This window comes from Calonectris borealis, chromosome 8 (assembly GCF_964195595.1).
Source record: "Calonectris borealis chromosome 8, bCalBor7.hap1.2, whole genome shotgun sequence".
Lineage (NCBI taxonomy): Eukaryota > Metazoa > Chordata > Aves > Procellariiformes > Procellariidae > Calonectris > Calonectris borealis.
Genome location: NC_134319.1, coordinates 28,770,282 through 28,792,253, shown reverse-complemented (window position 1 = coordinate 28,792,253; position 21,972 = coordinate 28,770,282). Strand labels below are relative to the sequence as shown.

Sequence of the window (21,972 nt, the reverse complement as noted above, 5' to 3'; positions counted from 1 at the left end):
AATTGCAAAAACATGTAATTTAGGTAGGGCATGTGAATAAGGTCCAGGAAAACCAAAAAGGATATAATCCAGATTCTTTGCTTCTCAGCAAAAGAGAAAAAACGTTAACCCAAAGTTTCTATATTTGCTTGCAAGACCAGGTCTTCTACATAAGACAAATCCTGGATTCCCAGAATTACTGCCCAACTGGCAACTCTGCCCCAAAAGAGCACACACAACCCAAACTGGAGTGGGGAATGTTACTACCAACAAACACCTTTCTTCCGCTGTTCTGCTTTTGCAGCCCTGCCACATAAGCAGAGAGCCAACCAATGAACAAAAATGATGTGGTTTCACGGGCACGCTCCTTGGATCCAGTATCATGAGATGGACTACACTGTAAATCCTTATTTCTTCTAGATCAGATTCCCCATGAAACAGAAGCTGGATGGATAAAAAGAAATTTATGTCAGGCTTTCTCTGAATGCTGGATCAACATAACACTGCGGTTCAAAATCCATTTGCTAATGAGGCTGTGCTCTGCTTTTTCTTCTGACTGAGTTCAAAGGACAGTGAAGTACTAGAACACTTTCATCTCACGCTGTGGCGAGATCGCCATCCTTAGAGGTCTTCAGAGCCCACTTGACAATGCCACGGCCAACCTCAGGCAGTGTCGGCAATGGCCTTCCTTCACACAGGAGGCTGGACCAGAGGGCTCTTCTAACCACCACTTCTAAGATCCATAAGGACCTTGTCTCAAATTTGAAGGGTCTGTCAAGACCATGCTTCTACCTTACCCTTTCCCTGTCTTACTAACTTGCAGGCCACTCATGAAAAGACCATATAAGAAAGATGTTGATAGCAATCAGGGCTACATACACATGCGAAATGTTTAGGAATAGCTGCAGAAGTCCATGAAAGGCCACACAGTCTGTGACTGAACACTCTTCTGACAAAACAATCTCCTTTCAAAGCAGAAGAAAGCATCCTTTCTTACGGAGCAAAAATGCCCACATGTGCAGATAGTCAGGAACGCAAGAGAACTTTAAAATCCTAACCAGAAATAACTGTCAAGTACAGTCCAGACTTTAACCTTTTTTAGATCAAGGCAATTAATTTGATCACTGTGTGTTCAATCCTACAACACATGGATCAAAATCCAGCTCTGGTTTTAAATTACTGTCGTCTTGCCTTCTGCAGCAACAGAAATAATTTATTTAAATCTCCCATTGAATCTCCACACTACGTAAGATAGCTGCAAGGTAAGAAGTAGATCACCTGCAGCTGTCAGTGCAACAAACCCATCATCTTTGACGGCTCAGCCAAAGAGCCAAACAGCCAGAATTTGAACACATATGCAGGACTTGGTCTGAAGGGCAACCTTTAGAAAATGGATCCCAAAGATGTTCTCATGAAAAGAACAATTACATCTATTACTGGTGCACAGGCGACTATACATTTAAAGTTTTGGATAAAAGTACTGTCAGATTGCAAAACTCCATTTTACAGAAGCTGCTAATTATTCTAAAAAGTACGCACCCAGTCCGTCATATTGTACAAAAGGACCAAACTGTTCACTAGCCCAAATACTGAACGGGAGCAGATGCATTCTTGAGCTGAACACCCAGCATGGGATTTATCTTAAAACATATTTCAGTGTCTGCAAAAAGAATATACACGTCCTTTGCAGCCAGGATATCAAGGTACTGGATTCCAATCTGGTTTGAGGGAATTAAACGACATTTGGCCAACAGCAACTTACATCTCAGAGTCACTGTGACTTTCTCCCTTTTCCTGATCCATCCGCTGATCTGTCATTGTTGCTAACTTGCTGGCAATATTAATATAATGTAACTGGGGAGGCAATAATATAACTGGGGAGGGTAATGCTTATGGAGAAGGAAACAAAAAAATTGAAAGCAATGAGTGGCAAAAACCAGGAATAGCTTTCAAGGCTAATGACAGGAGAGAATAAAGTAATAGTCTGAATTAAATTCTAGGCCAAAATCATTGTTAAATAGATGCAATTAAAGTTATCTAAAAATTATCCCAGTTCTGCAAATTAAACTTCTGCTCTGTTGAAGGTTCCAATCAACAGTGAAACCCAAAGCGCAGTAGCAGAGAGTGCTCCTCTCTATTCTCCCTGCTGGGACAGCCGCAGCTTGCTGCTGTTTGCCCTTGCCTGCCCAAGAGCAGACAGTGGCAGCCTGATTCTAATCTGCAGCCAGAGAGATGCTGCTTCTGAGAGAGCAGCAGATGTACAGGAAATTAGCAGCAACAAATCTTTCCTAATTGTGGAAGTTGAATCAGCTACAGAGACATACATCAGAAGGACTGGAAAGTCTCTGTTAGAAATACTTTTATCCCTCAACTTTCTGGAAAAAGCAACTGACCATGAGATAAGTCTCTGGGGACCTCCTCCTGCCCCCCACCCTTTAGCCTCATACGCTCAAGGTACCTGAATATACCTTTTAACCTCTCCGAGGGTAATTCCTCTTCACTGAGATGGAGGTATCACCTCCTGGCAGTGGCACGAAATGTTTTAGGTCACAGGCAGAAAGGTGTTTTATAAATACAGGCAGTACTTTCAGTAAACTGCCTTTGACCTGGTTTTAAGAATTTAGGTCTCATTTGCATTGTCAGTATCTGCTGGGTAAGGCGGCTTTAGGAGCATCTCTCTGAGGAACCTAAAGAAATGGGTGCTCTTCCTTCTCTACTGATCTATCATTTTCCCTCCTCTGATTTCACTACAGAAAATGGTTTCCCCCTCCTTCCACATTCTGCCAAAGTTGCATAAAAGCGTGCCTTTATATAATTTCCCACAATGCAAATGCAACTGTCAAACCCACAAAAATAAGGCAAGATGAGAGATACAGAAAGAAACACAACCAGATAACAAGGAAACAAACGCTCTTCTCAGTCAGCAGCGAGACTGCATTTTTGCTTGAATCCCCTAGATTTACCCAGAGCTCAGCAATTACTTCAGCTCAGACTTGGGTGGGTCTCTGTACGTCTTGGCAGCAGGGACAGGCAGAGTTCCTAGGCCGCCGATGGCTGGACAGTGGTCTGGCACACTCGGGCCAGGGCTGGTGCTCCAAATCCAGGCTGCCTTTTGTTTTTCCCAAAATGTCGGTTCAGAGACAACAAGGTTTTAATATCAAGATGCAGTGGGCTGAATCCAAATTTGACGGCAGCGTTTTAATCTGTGCAATGTGTACTGCATTACAGATGCTTGTTGGAAAGATGTTTCTCATTCTGCAGATCCCAGGACATCTGTATGGCTAAGGATTCATCAACTATTCATAGTTTCTTCTAATTAAAGAGATATTCAATACAATAATGTTGAAGAAGTTGTCACCTCTGTTACTAATAATCTCGGTTAAAACAAGAGAGTATGAAGATGAAGTTTCCTTCCATTTTTTTGCCTGTTGGTTTGCTTAACTCATATTTACCCCAGCCTGATGAGCTTCCTCCTCTTCACATTTGTAGCTAAGTTTCACTTCTAAATCTCAGTTCTGAGTCCATTTTGTTGCCAAGCGCCTGCTCTGTTTGAATTTCTAGTGTGGCCGAGGAAGGCGTAAATCAGTTCTAGAAACAGACTCCATTTTATAAGGGGAAAAACATCTATAAACATTTAATGTTTTTTTCCCCAAAAAAGAAAACCTCAAACAAAAACAAGAAAATAAGCTGATGGAAAATGGTCTTAAAAGGCATAAATAAGTTACATGATTAACTCTCACTTGGTGGCAGAAAGGATCTCGGGTGCCTGACATTGAGGATTCTTCCTTAATCACCCCCAACCTACCTTACAAAAGTGCACTTCAGAACGGCTGGGCGTATCCTACAGGTGGCTGAGCAATCTGACCCCCATGGCCACCAGAAACCGAGGTTCCTTCTCCCTCCCTCAGCCCTCGCACTCCCTGCCAACCTCTGGCAGTTGTCAGACTCTCCTGCGAGTCCCCTGAACTCTTCAGACTGTTTTTCTGCCAACACGATAAAATGGCTCAAGGACAGATCTGACAAGAGCATGCACAACCAAGGAAACATTGACAACAGGAACTCTCCTTTCTGGTGGTGGTAAACTCTTTAATCAGCTCACTGGTCTTTACCCTAAAAAAAACCTGGAAGCTGCTCATGTAACTAGGGAAGAGAAGAAATGGTGCAATTTTGAACACACAAAAATTTTGGTTTTACTACCGTGCTGTGGGAGCTCATACAAGTGGTCAAAACTTACAGCGCTGTGATGGAGGCTAAGCACTATGCACTTTTCATGACCAAAATGGCAGTTTCCTTAGAAAAAGCTTTCTCTTGTGACAATAGTTTACTTGGATCCCGGTCTGAAGCCTGACTGATAAAGGATAAACAGGGGTGTAAACTGGTGCGGAAACATCACACTCCTTGTCCATCTCGTGACTGTGCATGTGAGTAACTGCCTGTCTGCCACAGCAATTGCATTAGCAAGATCACAGGCACCAGATTAGATTAAAGAGAGTGAAAGGTCAGCTTCGGGAAGATAAAAATGTAGAGAGATGCTTGCTTGCACGCATCAAGCAAATGTGCAAAAGACACATCAGGCTACACATTCAGGCTGGGCCTGTCTAGCTTCCTGGAGAGCAATATGTTTTCTTCTATCAGTACTTGCCAACTCTCAACCACATTTAAAACATAATGGCTCAAGCAAATAGAAGCCTTTCATCTCCCCACTTAGGGCGAGATTAATTTTTTCCAGCTTTAGCTGTCTGACAGAGTTGTCTAGGCTCCCTTTAAAATCTACAGGAGAGAGGCACCTCCAGAAGGAAATTCAGTCCATGCAATGGTAGGTGTTTGGGATAGGTGGGAAAAATTGAGAGGGGCTTTTCTGCCTCCATTAACTGGAGCAGGAGCCTTGCCCGGTGCTTGAGAATATGTGGTGCCTGGTAGTCCGTAAAGCAGCAACAGCAGTCTGTGAAATGATTTAAGGAAAAAACCCAGATGCAAAGAAGTTAAGGAAGAAAAACAGAAGTATTAAAGGAACACTGCAAATCAAGCAAACCTAAGCCAAATTTGGGGAGTGTGGCCAGGGCATTGCGGAAAGTTTTGTCACCTCCTGTACAGCATTGGTGAGACCATAGCTAGAATACCATGTAAAGTTCTGGGTCCCCTTCTCTTCTCTCAGGCAAAGATGGATGTGAGGAACCTGGAGAGGGGCCAGCAGAGGCTATCAAGATGGTCAGGGCCTGGGGCACATGGTCTGTGAAGAGAGATGAAGGGAGCTGGGCTGGTTCAGTCTGCTGAAGAGGAGATGAAGGGGCTAATCTAGGAGCAACGTACAGCTACCTGAAGGGAGTTACAGAGACAACGGAGCCAAACTCCGTAGTGCCGCATGACACACCAAGATGCCACAGCCACGTGCGGTGGTTTGGGATATTCAGATTCTTCCCCTGCCAGATGGTGCGGTCCCACGATGGGTCATCACAGAGGAGGGAGGTCTCCCGATCCTTGGTGGGTCCCAAGACTCAGCTAGACCAAGCCACAGCTGATCTGACCTAGTGCTGACAATAGTCCCGCTTCGGACTAGAGACCTGTAGAGGTCCCTCCAGCAAACACTCCTATGATTTTGTGAACATTTACAAATGTAATTGTTAGCAAGTGAAAAACAAAATGGCAATACTACACAAGACTCTTAGTGGATTTTTACAAAATCCTCTTCATTAAGGATTATTTAGAAACTAGGGTACAGGGAGATGTGATACCAAGCAGAAATGAATGGGTGCAGTTCTCTGCCTTTATCTGTGCACATCTCACTTGACATGTGCCACTAACTTGAACATCTAGAACTACAATAAATGCTTTTGCCTTCAAGTATTCTAATTATGTACATTTTGCTTGTGAAACAAGAAGTCTCAAGCTAATTTCAACATTTTCTGCCAATATCCTGCAAAGTATGATGCAACCATATCAGAGAACCACAGAAGCCACGTTTTCATAAATGTGGGTTTTAAAAATGAAATGCCCCATTGACAACATTTCACCAAGCCACTGGAGTTTCCAGCTTTTCTAACTATTTCAAAATACAGGGGAATTTCAGGTCAAAGAAAGGCTCTACTGGAATTCTAATCATAGAATAAAGATATGAAGAATGATGCATTAAGGTTTTTAGAGAAGTACATCAGTGTACTCTTAGACGCTGAGGCTACAAATACTACAGCAAAAGAACTGATCTCACTATGTGGATAGCATCAATTGCATGGGCACTTTTTTTAATCATCTGAACTATGCTCCCATATGAACCCTCCCCTCTTTTTCTTACTACTGTAACGGTTTTAATTCTACACAAAAAGATTGAACGTCTTGGACTCACCACAATTTCTGCAAAGTATCGGGGAGGTCCTGAGCACCCTGAAGGCACTAACTCCTAATCCTCTCCTCCAACACAGCTGGAGGGCCACTCAGCTTGTCATTAACCAATTTAATACGTGTAGTCTCTATTCTCTCTATTACGCCAGCTGATCAATGAGAATACCTAATCAGGCCCTCAACACGAGGGAATACAGAAGGGCAAGAGGCTACTTCATCCTGGTGGATATGCTCCCTTTCATTTCCATTCCCTCTTGCCCTCTGAACTTCTCCTGGCTCTGCAGAGCTACCCCTGACCTGCACAAAGGCAACGCGAACTCCAGGCAGTCCCTGAGCTGCAGATCATTTCCCCCTCTCCCTCTGATCACACAGAAATCTGTTTATAAGCGTACCAAAAGCACACACAGCCCTGTAACAACTGCACATGCCATTACTGGGAGGGAAACGCAGAGAAGGAGCACAGCAACGCATCGTTTGTCGGGTCAGATTCAATACTGTAATTTCATCACAAGCCAAAGCAGCTGCATCAAGGCTTTGTCAGGACGTTTTCAAACAGAAAAAGCACTGCAAGCAGGTAAAGGTGATTTGTAACAGAATTGGACAAAAGGTGCCATAGCCGAGGTACAGGGTTCTGGGTTTATTTTCCTTCTTTTAATCCAGGCCAGTCTTGTTCTTAGACCTCTATTTCCTATGAGAATTAAGTTACTGGAAGTGACTTTTATAAGCAAACAGGTAAATTCTTAAATCAGCTATCAAGATTTGGAGAGACTACGGGCTGTCAGTTTTGATCTTCATGAAGAGGTCCTAATCTGCAGGAGGGTAACAGTCGGCGATGGTTACAACTGCCAGGAGAGCAGAGATAGGAGTGCTGTAGGGAATTAAACGCTAATTATTCGAGAACATACAGAACATCAGGCTGTTCTCCCTGACAAGGTCTGCAGCCCTACTCTCCTGTTTACAGACACACGTGGGCAAGATAATGAGACTGAAGTACACACACACTTTCTACATGCATTTGTTACATCCTTTTGACAAGTCACACGCTGTGGGTAAAATCCTCATCCTGGACTGCCGTACCAAACCGACACTAACCAACTCTACACTGAAATGGAAATACCCTGTCATGACATTGCAACAGTTTACCCAGCTGGCTTAACACTCCTTTTTTAGCATTCGTAGTATCACCTCTGTGTTTAGCCTGAACCTAAAGAGTTCCTTTCTGCTTGTGGTTCTTTACACTTTCTCTTATTCTCCTAGAGCCACAATTAACTGCTTTTGTCAAAATTTTACACCAAGAAAACTGCTGCATCTGTCCTTTTTCTCCAAATGACAGCGTGTTTATATCCCGTTTCATTTTTGTACACATTTCTCTGTGTTGGCACTTCGGAAACTGAACTTGAGAAGTTAGGAAACTTCTTGCCCAAATTGTATGCGGCACCTTGGTTGCCTGCCGGAGAGTTACAGCTTACAGCTGGTAAGCAAATACCGAACAGATGGCTTAGAGCAAAAGCAAAGAGAAACCCACAGTGTATTTCCCTGATGTCAAGGAGACACCCTTCTGGAGATCTGGCCCCAGACTACCCGAGACAGCAAAATGGTTCCTTTTCAACCTCGTTTTCCAGTAGTCACCTGCCCAGTGATTACCTACCGAGTTCCTGAACCTGGTGAAAAACTGCAGGTCTGAGCACTCAGGGCTGTTCTTAGAAAGGAGGAGAGCTCCGCACAGGTTTCCTGGAAAGGAGATTAAACAAGGGCCTCCCAGCTGCTAACGAGTGACTCAACCCAGGAACCTCCACACCGGCCAAGGCTTCAGGGAAGGAACCACCAATGAGGAACAGCTTGGGAATGTCCACTGCTAGAGTCTCAGAGGAGAGTATTGTTTAATACACAGGAGCCTGGCTGGACTTAGATCAAGAGAAGGCGGCCTGTGTACCTTCCTCGCACAGAGCGAGCTCTCAGTCTGAGCACAGCTTAGACGGTTTTCCTCATATTGGGTATCACCTCTCTTTGAGATAGCTGACACTTCAAACCTTATTTTGGATAGTCACGAAACCAAGGAACAATAATAATCACTTACGCAATGCCATGCTTAGTGGAGCTTTGCTAGCCAAACTCCAAGGGCAGTGGCCCATGGGATTTAAAAGACAGGCCATTTCTACTTAGGACTGCCGTGGTGCACAGGCTGCTGGAGTCGTTCACGTGCCCCTCCCGCATAGCTCTGCCTTCTCTTGATGAGAAGTGTTTTCTAGTGCCAGAATTAGTCACAGGCACATTTTAACGTTTGCGACCAAAACACAAAGAGGATTTCCTGAACGGTGGTTTCCAGCATGAAAGATCTCTCAGCTTAGCCCAAGATGTTCCAAATTCTGAATCACTGACCAAAAGCCGGACAGTTTCCATCAACTATGCTGGCAAAACTGGAGCTTATCCAACTGGTGAGGAGCAAGCCATACCAGGCATGAAGCAAAATGATCTCATTCTCAGAGCCATCTCTCCGCTTTAACTATCAGAAACAAAAGTCCACCCTACTGGGAGCTGGTACGAAAGTGTATTTTAAAAGAATTAAGTGGTGAGAAGCTGCTATGGACACAGGTAGAACACACCTATATAGGACTCTCTAAAAGAGTGTTTAGCCATAGAGCATACACTTCTGCAACAGACCCATCCCAATACTGTAATAAAACACAGTGAAGAAAAAAAGATTCGATCCTGGGGAAAAAGCCCTACTGCTTTCTAGGATTCATAGAAAGGAGATTTAGGTGCCAAAGAGTCTCCTAACATGTCTTAGCCCTTTATGAGAAGCAAGTGAATTTCTGCAGCTACTACTCTGTCTTTCCATTAGCCGTCCTGGTAGATAGGCCACAAGCAACCATGAGTCCCAGAAGTAGAAAACAAGTTTTATGTTTTACTCTCAAACAGTTTTAAAGCCAGTTACAAATTTCAAAGCCAGTTCAAAGACAAAAATGTATAGTTAATTTTACCACACTTCTTGTCCTAGGAGTGTAAGTGATTTAAAAATAAAACCTGGAAGTCACAAATGTTCTGTTTGGTCCAGTGGGAGGTGATGATAATCTGTACACACTCATAATAGCACCTGGGCTTTACTTCATAAAATAAGCTTTGTGTTCTGTCCAGCTAAAAACCTGGCAAAAGGATTAATTCAAACTGGAAGCAAATAACTTCATCTGACCAGAATTAACTCTAAAAGTGTGCCTAAGATTTTAAATAACACTCTCAAATGTAATATTATAATGATTAGCATTCTTTAAAAGGTAGGATTTCTACTATGGACACAAACACTACTTAATGAAATCAAGAACATCTCAATTCTGCACATTTTACTTTTATAAAGACTCTGTCTAGGGCTGTCAGAGATAAACACTGAAAATGAACAGAAAATAATCAGTAGTCTGAAGCTGTGAAAGCGTGAAGTCCAACTAAGAAAATAAGCATAGGTATTTCAAAGTGCTCTCTGCGTATACTATCATTCAAGGCAAATGAAGTATCATGAAGGTCATTGTTTCATGCAGAAGCTCATTCCTACCAAACACAAGTCAATGCCTTACTGGCTACTGCAGCTCCAGAGCTGAAGGTATCATTTATGTCTTTATACAGTTAGGGCTCAGTCAGCATCGATTCCATAATTAAATACTGCATAGTTTTAATAATTTAATCATAAGCAAGAGCCCATCATTCCCTTCTGGGAACTGTTCAGAATAATCTGAGCCAAATTTTCTTCAATGAATACCATGCTATCACTAAAGAAAAAAGCATTATTATCTGGCATTATTAAAGTATTATTAATGCATTATTAAACTTGGGTTATTTCCTGCTTCAGAGCTGCATTTCCTTTGCCTTCTCTAACTGAATGCACATTACTTGTTCATGGATAAACTTGTGTTCCTGCTCACTTTGTTGTCAGCAATTGTCTGTTCTCTATTCTTAATAAGTGAGATACTGCTGTCTCTTCCTTTACTGAGACAATTCCCACTTCATAATCACATCTTCCTCCCACACTTCCCAATTATACTTCTCTAGCCTATGTCCACACCAATTTCATAAGCAGTGGGTCTTTTACAGAGGCTTTCCAAACCCAACAATCTTCCTCTATTTCTTGCCCACAACTCTTTGTGTGTCAAGCATGCAGCACATTTTAAATACATGTATACTATTACTGGTCACGTCTGTCTGCAACCGGTTTGGGTTTTGGAGACATTTTTTGCAGTATGTTTTATTTTCACTATAATTATCTCAGTGTATGTTGTCCTTCCAAATACTAGTTTAAAAATAACAAAGTATTAGTTAGGCCTGGGACATATAAGGCTGAAAGAAGTTCAGTGACGGCATTAATATGATTCATGAAGTTCCAGCAACCATACAGAAGACAAACGAATCAAGACTGTACACACAAAACTCAAGAGTATCTTTTGCTTCATGCCAGACATATTCGAGTGACTTTTCTGTCTCTGCTTATACATCTGTCCTCAACACCACATTCATGCTCAATTTTATTTGGAAGACATTAGGGTTCAAAGGGACCCAAGGAGATAAAAATCAGAGTGACTAAGACTTTGCTTCGAAAATGTCTTGGAGAGCTAGGAACAGAACAGACATTTCCAAATGAAACAAAACCCCACTTGATGCAACAGGCATTACCTCCCTTCCCAGAAACGCGTTTTGCATTTTTGTTCTGGTCCTTCCTAACCGCTGTTTGCATCTGGCTGAGCCAAACAGCTGCTGCCCAGAAGAGGCTACGCTGCAGCTGGTACTTGCTGGCTGCTCCTCTTTGGCTTCCACTCACTACACATCCAAGGTGTCTCATTGCCCGGCTCCTTCTCTTCGTTCTTCGCTCAGCCTGCTTGCTCTCTACAACATACACGTAGCCTTTTGCTGCTTCACTCTTGAAAGTATGTTCTCACTCAGGAACACAACTTCTAGGCGTTGCAGAGTAACAACAGTGAGAAATAATGAAGCCATCAGAGGTTTTGCTGGAAAATATTGTAAGGCATTGATAAAAACGCTTTTTAAAGAATTGCTGGCCTTTAGCTGCAAACCTAAAAAATCTTCTTTTGAGCTTCCTGTTACTTAAACTTGGAGTTGTGTTGTTCTCACACGCATGTACTTTGATAATCCCAAGATTGAGGTAAGGCCATTTGTGCTCTGTAGACCAACATACATTTTTAGACTTAATTTTAGATTATTAAATTTCTCTCTGGAGGTTTTTAGACTGAGCTCTAAGATGCTACCAAAAGCAATATCTTCCCCAGCTGAGTATCCAGAAGACCACAGAGAACCCTTCTCCCCACCTCCTTTGATAGTCAGCTCTCCCTGCTCCCCACCTACCAGAAATATTCCACACCAGGAAGGATGACAGTTTAAGAAAGACAAAAAAGAAAGCTTGCTTCACTGTTTTCATAGGGACACCAGGGCTTTGGGAGGAGAAAGTTCTCTCTGACACGGAAAGAATCCACAGTTTAGCCAGAAAAGAGGGAATTTGTAACAAAGAATGCAGCAGGCCAGACTTCATTTTCACGAGCGACACTTAGATGGAAACAGGAGGTTTTCATAATGGATTTTCAAATCTGAAAGTCAAATGCAGCCATAATTTGACAGAGGCTGGCTCGCTGAGCTTCAGGGCATGATGAAGCACAATCACACACACTGTCTGCCTTCTCAAATTTTCCCAGGGAGGCAAGGGTTGGCCTCACAGGGAAGACAGGCTAAAGGGTGACCTCTGCTTTGAAAAGGACAGGCAATTTTATCATGGATACTATGTCCTTACCCTCAATTATTCTCAGCATCTGTATACAATATAGGACAAGATCTTAAAATCCTAGGATCCTGGGATAAAGTAGTTTTTTCCTCCCAATAGCTAAGGTCAGGTTCCCCAAGGAGAAAGGGGAGTTTGTAAAATCTTTTGAAAATCTGCATGTTAACTTGCAGCAGTTGCAAACCCACAGGACGCAAACATATAAATTAGCTATTAGTGTCTTTAGGAGGAGCAGGATTATGTGAGTCTAATCATTGCATTTTATCTGAACGGAAGACCAAATTATAAATCCCAGCCTACGGAAATCCACAAACAAAGTCAACAGCAGAAAACTTCATGTTCAGTAAAAACCACCCATTGTCAAGTGTAACAAAATAGGAGAAAAGTATACATTAGGACTGAATTTCTGGCTATGAAAATCATCTGAAGCCAACTTCTTATAATGCAGTTTTGCCTGCAGGATGCAGATGGCATCAAGAGTGCAGTGAATTGGAACCTGCCTCACTCATGCTCTCCGAATAAATTCAAACTATTGCCAGAACTGTATGTGCAGCACAGCAAACTACTGCTACACAAGAATGTCAAAGCCAGGCATTATAATCTTTTGCTGCTTTAAAGTAATATATCATCCCAAATACAATTAACACAGCACAGGCTTATTACCAACAAAAGCAAAACACAACTTAGATATTTTTATTCCTAGCACATTGAGCGTTCACACAAAGAAAGAACAGAAGTTCTGATTTAAATTTGGCTTAATCACTTCAGTGAAAATTTGTTTGCAGAACTTGAGAAATCCTTAAATGCTCATTGCAGATGTTGGCTTGTAGGACCAGAAATTCACATCCATAATAACACATTTCCCTGAAGCTCTATGGTTTAAGTGCCACAGCACTGAAGCAGAAATTTACAAAGTGAAATTCTGGTCCTACTGAAGTTGCTAAAGGCTTTGCCATTGATTTCCACAGGGCCAGCATCACTCTCGCTCTAACAAATAATAACCAGAATCACCTTTTCATATCTTTTTTTTTTACTGCAATATACTGGAAGATATTGTATGTGCACTGCATTAAATGTAATTGGCAAACGTTGATATCAGGAGACATTTGTGCTTTGAAACAAATAGAGAAAGCAGTGAGAAGAAATGCTAGTGGCCTTCTAAATTTCCAAGCGAATCAAACTTTAAACCATGCTTTCCTGAAGAACAGTAATTACATTCTTACCCTAAAAAATGTCACTGTCCTTAATAAGCCTGCAGAGATGTCATCAAAGGGTCACTGACAGAGTCTTCCAGGATGGGGAAATCTACTGCTTAATCACTGCAAGTTGTGGGGACTCTGATCCTAACCACACAAGAGTGGAACGATCTGGAGCAGCATTTACAGGCCAAAGTAAATTGGAACAGATTTGTTTTCTCCAATGATTTACTTAATTACCTTTCAAATTAAGCTAGCTATTCAAGTAATTCTAGAAACAATCTCAAGGTCTGAATACTCCATGGCAAAACAGATGTGAGCTCTGAGAGAGAACTGTTTCAGTGCCAGGCGTACAGCACTGCAGCGGCAGCCAGGTGTCTACCTCCCTGCTGACAGAGCAAGCTGTATCAACTAACTTGAATTTTGCAGCCGCACTCCACTGGGGTTTTAGAACAGATCAAGCAGACTTGGTATCATAGATGTTAAAGGGCCAAAATCAAAGATGTTGGCAGAGCAACAGACTCACAATTCTGCCTCTCAGACCTGGGAGAAACGGAAGGAAGGTTCAACGCCAACTAGAGACGCCAATGTGCTTCAGCAGAGCTCAAACCGCCATACCCTTTTCATAGAAGCACGGCAGCTTGTTCTCAGTACCCGCTGCACAGACCTCTCAGCTCTGAACGTGCTCCCAAAACCAACCCAAAACAGCCCGACTTAGAGGCAGGCTGCAAAGACATAGCTTTGGAGTGCTGGAGCATTTGGGGACAGCAGAGGGCCCAGGTGTGAATATATACTACTGGGAATGCATATCTTGTTACATTGCCAGATGTCAGCTTCTGCAATGCTAAATGAACGCTGAGAACAATGGCTTCCTAAAAGTTAAGCAGCAAGAAAAAATAAAATTAACAAGTTAGCATCTCGAGAAATAAATGGTGACGAGCCCTGCCTATGAGGGATGTTGGCTGCTGAGGCCTGGCAGAGCTGGGAGACAACACTGCCCCAGTTCAAGAATTCTTTACTCACTGTCAGTTACATATTTCTTGTTGTTTAAAAATGACATTACAGATTCCCCTGGCAATAGCAGAAAATTAATTTCTCTAGACTCCCAGAGTGAAAGCCCTGTTTCTTGTATGGACTCAGCTGATCCAAATACTACTTTATTTTCCTCTCTGCTCCTTAAAAAAAGGGAAAAAAATCAAACTCCAACTGTAAATATGCAGACGTGCAAGCCTTCCAAGGCAAGGAAAGAAAATAAAGTTGAAGAGAGCATGAGAAATTCAGTTTTACAGATAGCAAGCATCACCAGAGGATGACACAGTGCATGCGAGCTTTGCTCCCCTACCTTGCACCTTCAGAAGCCCTGGCTGAATCCTACTATGTAAAAGTGGCATGGGCAGCCCTAGCAAATGCCATTTACTAGAAAATCCAAGGAACTCGGGACACAGCTCCTCTAGTGGGAGTGAGAACATGCAGAAAACACACAAAAAATGTGTTACATTTCAGCACATGCTCCCAGGAGAGATGCTGGGTTATGCGACACTGCACACAGCAGAAAGCAGAGACATGAGATGGAAGGGATCTCTGGAAATCCATAGTCCCACCTCCCACTCGGAGAAGGACCATCGCCGATACCAGAACCATCCTCTCCCTGGGACCCTTAACTGGATGATTCCTGTTCTTTTGTAGATGGCCGTTAACAGCTTATTAAGTGCTTGGAAGCGTCTGCATGGCAAACAGCCAGAGAGGAGAACAAAACCTATCATCTCCAGGCCTTGCCTTCTACCTTGGACAAGCGAACAAGCAAAACAAGTGAACTCTCCTGTAACGCTGAGGAGGAAATCGGTCCCCCTCTCTCAGCTCCTAATCATCAGTGAAAAGGGAATTCTGGTCCAAAGAAAATGAAGTCAGCAGTCGTCAGGAGAAGGTGAAAGGGCACCTCCCTGGCCGGGGCCCTGCTGATGGCACCCCTCGGGCTGTGCAGGAGTCCTTTCTTCTGCACTCACAAAAGAAACCAAGCAAGTCATTTAAAAGTGCCTGGGGGCAGAGCTTGTCACTAGATCAGGTTTGCCCTGTTAAAATAATAAATGAGGTAATACATAAAACTGCCTTCGGTTTGAGGACATTTCATTCATAAAACAGAAATGCCAACAGCTTTGCCACCAAATAAACTTCATAGATGGTTTAAAAAAGTCCCTGCACCTCTCCTTGCAATAGAGCAGAGCCAAGCAGTAGGGATTCCGTGGCATGAGACAAACTCCGTTTCCAAGGACAGCTCTGCAAGTCGAAATGAGAGCCGACAACTTCCAGGTCATTAATCCGACAGCATAAACAGAACCTATGTACCAGTACGTTGGGGTGGACTACAGAATGGCTGACAGTGAAGAACTAGACAAATACTACTCTGCTTTTTGTTCTGAGTTTCCAGAAAAACTTTTATAATCAATTCTCCACTCTCTTCTACTCATCCTCAGGATATGCGGAGCCTGGTGCTGGCTGTATTTGCTAGCTGAAAGAACAGCAGAACATGCCAAGCGTTTAATAACAAAATTCCAGCCTTGTGACACAACCCAGTAATCCCAAGACTGGAAACTAATCTCATATTTCTACTCAGCATAAAACCCTAATCCTAACAAGAGCACCGCTATTTTTATTTGCCTGAACCTTTTCTAAAGACATATATCTCACAAATTAAGAAAGTTACCGTAGACCAGGTCAAACAGGGATGTGTTACCTATGTACATATGGCATCTACAGATTGGTAGAATTACAGCAACACAGAAACTGCTAAAACTAGTTATGCTCATCTGTGTGCTCTTACACAGGAGTGGTTGTAGCTGGATGAGCTGCTGCAGTAGCAACTACTGGTCCCCCACCACCTTGGGACCCCTCTCAGGACGCTCCTATGACGAGGAAACAAATGGGGGAGTTGCAGGGTCCTAGGAAAACCACGGCTGGGAGTGAGCGTGCATGTAACAATTCTAATCTAATATCACAACTACAAAATAGCAAGGCAGGAGGCTTAGCAAGCTAAGACCCCAGGTTCAGGCCAGGGACAAATATGCATTATAGATATGTCTAAGGACTCATCAAGACCTCTGCAAAAGGGAGGGAATAAACTCTCCCAAACCCCAGCTGGTGTTTCAACCACTGTTTGCCTTGATCATTTCCATCACCAGAACCCAAGCAGCTTCTCACTACTGCAGCTGTCCTGGCTTCAACACCATTCAGGCTTGCAGTACAGAAAGTGCCATCAAACACCTGGAACTCCATTTTAGAACAGCTTTTACTGTCACTAACTGCGCTGCAGATGTGAGGATGTGCCTGACAAAGCTGTAGCACAAGCCTATGCTGTATCCCAGCACAGACAGCAGAATTGCTCATCTGTCTCGACTTACAAGTCACAAAACAGCAGAAAAATTGTGCTACTGCACGCAGTCCTGTACAGCTGCAATATGCGACACATAAAATTGCAAATGCAAGCGGTTTAGGGGAAGATAGAAATAATATTATGTTAAGCTAGCAGAAATAATTTGTGCACAGGGTACATTTATTCCTATACCCAGAAGCACAAAAGGTTTATATACCTATTAAATAAATATCCAGTTAACTATTCCAGTATCAGACTGCTACCATGCGTAAGTGTTAACCACAGGGTTCCTGCAATTTTGTACTGTCTTGCCCTGGCATTACAATTTTTTCTGCAAAGCTCTCTTTCCATTCCTAACTGTGATGGGCGTATTTTGCAAAGACCATGATCTGGCCATATTACTGTAAAGGATATACAGAAGCATCACTGATGAAGAAACAAACTTAGTTTCAACCTTGACTAGGTCATTTTTTGTATTACAAGAAAAGACACTCAGTGTTAGAAACACTCTTATGGATACACATAAAAGGCCAGTATTGAATAACTACTACACTTACTCTGCGAAATGACACCACATAGAATGTATCTTCCCTTCTGCGAATAGCTTCAAAAAAATCTTGATAGCTCCTTGGAGAGGCGTAATACACTTGCAGCTCATTCCCTGAGTTCCTGCTGAAATAAAGAAGAGGGGCAGGTAATTATTTTAGACAAGAAAGTTAACTTCAGTGAGACAATGACTTTAAAGACCTGCTTTTCAAAAGAACAGCAGCTCTTCATCCATTGAGAGAAGCATAAAGAACATTAAACACAAGTGAAGGCAGTGAAACTACTGGGTATTTTTTGAAAGTTCAAGGTGCTTTAAAGGTCTTCCTGCAGGAAACTTTTCCAAGCTTGATTTTATTCATGCTTTTGAGGCTGGCAAAAACCTGCTTGCTAGCTCAACAGAAAAAAAAAGTTTCAAGTCAACCTACAGTGTCTGAAAAATTGTGATGACTTCTGAAAATAGATTTTAGCAAATTTTAGAATGAAATGTCATTCTGAAATAAAAAATCAAAACATTTAATAAGTTTTTAATTTTTTTTACTGCTAAGGATCCAAACCACTCAAATTGAAAGAAGTGCAAGGTTAAGCATAAACAGAACTTTTAATTTACTGTCAAGTGACAACCCCACCTTCTCTCTCACCCATCTTTTTTTTTTTTTTTTGCATGTCTTTGGTCAACTCAAAGATTTGCTCTTGATTTTCAATTTAGACAGTGGAGCAAAACTAAGATATTCACATAATTCTGGCTTATCTTTTTCAAAATCTTCGTCTTACGTATATCAGACATGAGGAAAAGACACTCTGTCTAAACTATTCTAAGCAAAAACACAGGCAAGTCATACAATCATGGTACTTATCCACTGTTTATCTTGGAAAGGTGAGAAATTCCCAGCACATATTGCTATCATGTCTACTTCCCCCATCCCATTCAAAAATAACATATTTAATCAAATTGGAAAGCTGTACTTACACAAACCATTAGCTGGACCTTCAACCAGTCATTTTAATTCTTTCCCACTTTAATAGCATACTGTTTGTTTGCAGTATTTGTGGCAAAAACACTGATCAGGCTATCCCTCCCAAGCTGTCTTCTGCTGACCCAGATTTTAAACTATGGTGGCTGACTTAGATTATTTTGGTATGTTTCTAAAATAAACATAACTATGCACCCAAAACAAGGCACAAATCTATCATCAAGTGATTTTCTTGAGCAGCAGCAATAGTAGACTGTTATTACCTCCTCTCCTACTGCTAATATAGTCCTGGTGCAACCAAAGGACTGCAGCTGCCAAGCCAGTTGCCCTTTAACAGGATTGGGGGTGTAAATCCTGGGGGGATCAGGAGAAGGCAGCTCTACCCTATATATCCTCTTTAGCAGAACTATGCAAGTGAGGAATCAGATCACATCCTTCACACACAGGAAACAAAGATCAGAGCTAATTTGAGCTTGATTACTCATTCATAAAAACACGTAGGCCCATCAAAACCACCCCTGAGATTCAGCGCTTAAGTTGTACTGTGATAAAAGGCATCACGCCCACACACTGCTCAGTAAAACACATCCTGAAAACTGAAACAGGTCCCACAGATCCGTTTGCTCGCCCACACTCCAGAAAATACAGCTAGACCTAAAAAACAGCCTTTTATAACTCTAAATCCAGCCATGGCAGAAAGTTTTTCCAAAGCACTTGGAAACCACTGGGCCTTTACAAAGCTCTCTTGGGTCCATGGAACAAGTCTAACACTAGTCCCAAATTCCAAGTAATACCAGTGGATTACTGGTATTACACCATACTTACCTTTGGGCATTTAAGAGTACCCACTGTGAACTGCTCCATGAAAGGAAGGGAGGAACTGAAGATCTGAAAACAGGTGCAAAGCTACCAGTTGTTTTAGTAATACCTTACCATATTACAAGAAAGCATCATATTAAGTTGTGTATCCAAAACAGTGGTGCTGAGTCTGGCCATTCATTAGGACATAAATGAGTCTTTTTTGTTTTAAAAGTTCAAAGGACATTCTGTTATGTATCACAGAGCACTAGGATGTTGTCCATATGCTTGTTTCTAGAAGGAATGAGGTTGTGGACACAGTGTTTTATGCACCAAGAACCACAATTTTAATAGTGCAAAATTCAGAAACAAGAAAATAATTGGAGAGTCCCAGTTTGATATCTGGAGCCCTAAAAACACACTTGCAAAAACCCTCATCAAAATTATCTCTGAAAAAAGCTAAATAGACTATAGAGAGCTGAGGGGTTTTAATGGTTTTCTTTGAAATCATCTTAATTTTTATCTTTCTTCTCTGCTTTGACTTCACTGCAATACTTTTCAATTAATCAATTTTCTTCTGGAATCCAGGACCAACGTGACAATGTTGGTATCATCAGTGCTACAAAGATAAATCTAGATCCTGCTAATGTCCTCCTGTTGATGGATTCAGGTCACCAACAAGGGTGTTGTAGAAGGTAAAAGTCACTCAACTTCCAGCCACAGCATTGGTATTAAAAATTAAAAACCTTGACTGTAGACTCCACAAAAAGGCACTTGTATCATTAATAAAAGCTTCAGGGCCATCTAAATTTACGTTACGTATCAGGAAACCTACAAGTGGTTTAGTTTTTGGTTTTACACATTTGCAGGGACACTGCCAGTGCATTAACAGTTCTCCAAAGGCAATGCCTCAGGGGTAGCATCCATGACAGAACTGAAGAAACAGCATCTTTCCTGTCTTTCCAGGACAGGAGGCACAAGCGTTGCAGGGAAGGACACGGGTTGCTGGCAGGCAGGGCAAGCGCGAGCCAGCAGGGCGTCTGGGGGCAACTGCATACTGGGCTGGCATTATGGTCAGGGCCTGGAGTGTAGGATGTACAGGGAGAGACAGGAGACAGAGGGAACTGGGCTTGTTCAGCCTGGAGAAGAGGCAATCCTCAGCTTCTTAATGGGGGTTACAGTGGAGATGGAGACAGTCTCTTCTGACAGAGACACACAGTAAACCTGAAGTTAAACCTACTTTGAGTAGGGGGTTGGACTGGAGACCTCCAGAGGTCCTTTACAACCTAAGCTACCCTGTGAGTCTATGATTTCATGGAGAGTCTAATAGCTGATGGCTCTGGGAGGAACTGGAAGTCTGTTCTATGTTCTTAGCAGTTCCAGGACAGTCACAGCATGCAGCTGCCATGACTCACTGGTCCTGTTCATTTAAACATCATTCATCCAAAAAAAAAAATCTCACTTCCTTCCGAGCACAGCAGATTATTCCATACAGAGCTGCATGATGTTGCAGAATGTTTCTAATAATCCAGATAATTTTTTTTTTGAGTAATGCAAGCATGTATATTAAACTGCCTTATGCCATGAGGCTTATTCGTCCGGTCTTCAGTTAAAACAGACATCCTTCATCTGCCTGTAGAACTAAAAAAGCTTTTTCTTTTTTTCTTATTTGTCAAGACATCAAAATTTGCCTGCAGCTTGCTATTTTCTCCCAGGCTGATCCTGCTTTCAAAGCTGCAATGCAAAGAGAAGGGCCACAGCTGTCTCACTTTCAATGGCAGCATTTCAGGTGGTGTTCTCAACAAAAAGTCCCCTTTATACTCCATTCTGGTCTTACACTCCTCTTTGGCACTACAAAGCAGAGATCCTTTTAAACACTGTCACAGAGAATTCAGGAGAGAGAATTCTCGTTTCCTTAACCTCTTCTCTCCAGTTCTTCCTGTACCCAGAGAAAAGAGACAGGATAGGTATGCGGGAGGGAGGGCAGGGGCAATCGGGAAACTCGGTGTTACTGTGTTCTAATAATCAGCAGGGAAAATCAGGAGATGAAGACAAACCATACAAATAAGATGTAATGATACTTTAACTTTTTCAAAATAATTTGGTGCTAGCTATAATGGCTTTACTCTTGAAGATAGTGAGAGAAAGCTTTCTCTTACTGGACTCATGGCCCTTTGAAACCTTCTTATAAACTAATGATATCCCAAGATAATTCCCCATTTTTTTCCCCTTAAGATTCAAATCTGTTTAGGAAGGGACCCTGCAGAGTGAAGTAAAGATTTTCTTAAGACCCCAGAGAGTGGTGCTGTGATACAGGGGTTTCTTTAAGTGTAGTTTGAATCATTAGAAGCAGTTATTTGCTAAGGGACAGAAATTAGGCCAATAAATGCAGCTAGCACCTGGCTTAAGAATCATGACAAGGTGAAAACTGGCATTTTTTACCAGCTGTTGATGAAAACCTAGGTTATTAAGTAGAAAGCAATAACAAAGCAGTTGGTCTGCCTTACCTGAGGCTGGTGTCTGTGTAAGGCATGGCCATTAGCTGAGAATCTGCCTTCTCACTGAGTGAGCTCTGAATAAGGGGCAAACAAAAAAGATTACACAACTGAAAACAATAAGCATTTTCTTGGTTTGGCACTACATAAAATACGAATCACATCTGTAGCAGAGTGAATATATAATGGGGTGCAGAGGTTAATCAGTGCCTCGAACAATAAATGTACATTTTTTCACTGGTGAAATGTGAATAACTGAAATAGCAATCAGCAGTCAACCTGGAGCCAAGGAAAAAGCAAGTGTTTTAATACAGCCAAATTTAAAGACACACATTCAAAAACAAAGAAGTGAAGCTGGCACCAAACACAACAGTTGCACATATTGTGTCACCCACGTGCAAAATTTGCTGTCACTGATGTCAGATTTGCAGAATTCTTCTGAGGTCACATCCACTTTGTACCTCTGCCAAAACATACTACCCACAACACACTTCTGCTGTTTGAAACACTAGAA

The 21,972-nt window shown here is 42.1% G+C and overlaps 1 protein-coding gene across 9 annotated transcripts in view; it reads right to left on the bottom strand.

Annotated features, from left to right (window-relative positions):
• ATF6 (activating transcription factor 6) overlaps positions 1 to 21,972 on the bottom strand; it is an 81,806-nt gene that overhangs the window by 31,322 nt on the left and 28,512 nt on the right. For 3 of the 9 annotated variants that reach the window (XM_075156591.1, XM_075156590.1, XM_075156597.1), the window contains exons 13-15: positions 21,471 to 21,568; positions 18,991 to 19,053; positions 17,206 to 17,320 (exon numbers count right to left, since the gene is read on the bottom strand). In XM_075156591.1, the coding sequence (XP_075012692.1) occupies positions 17,206 to 17,320; positions 18,991 to 19,053; positions 21,471 to 21,568 (276 nt within the window). Of the gene's footprint in view, positions 1 to 16,007; positions 16,182 to 17,205; positions 17,321 to 18,990; positions 19,054 to 21,470; positions 21,569 to 21,972 lie in introns of those variants that run through there. The other 6 variants (XM_075156593.1, XM_075156592.1, XM_075156598.1 and 3 more) reach the window with 5 other exon arrangements.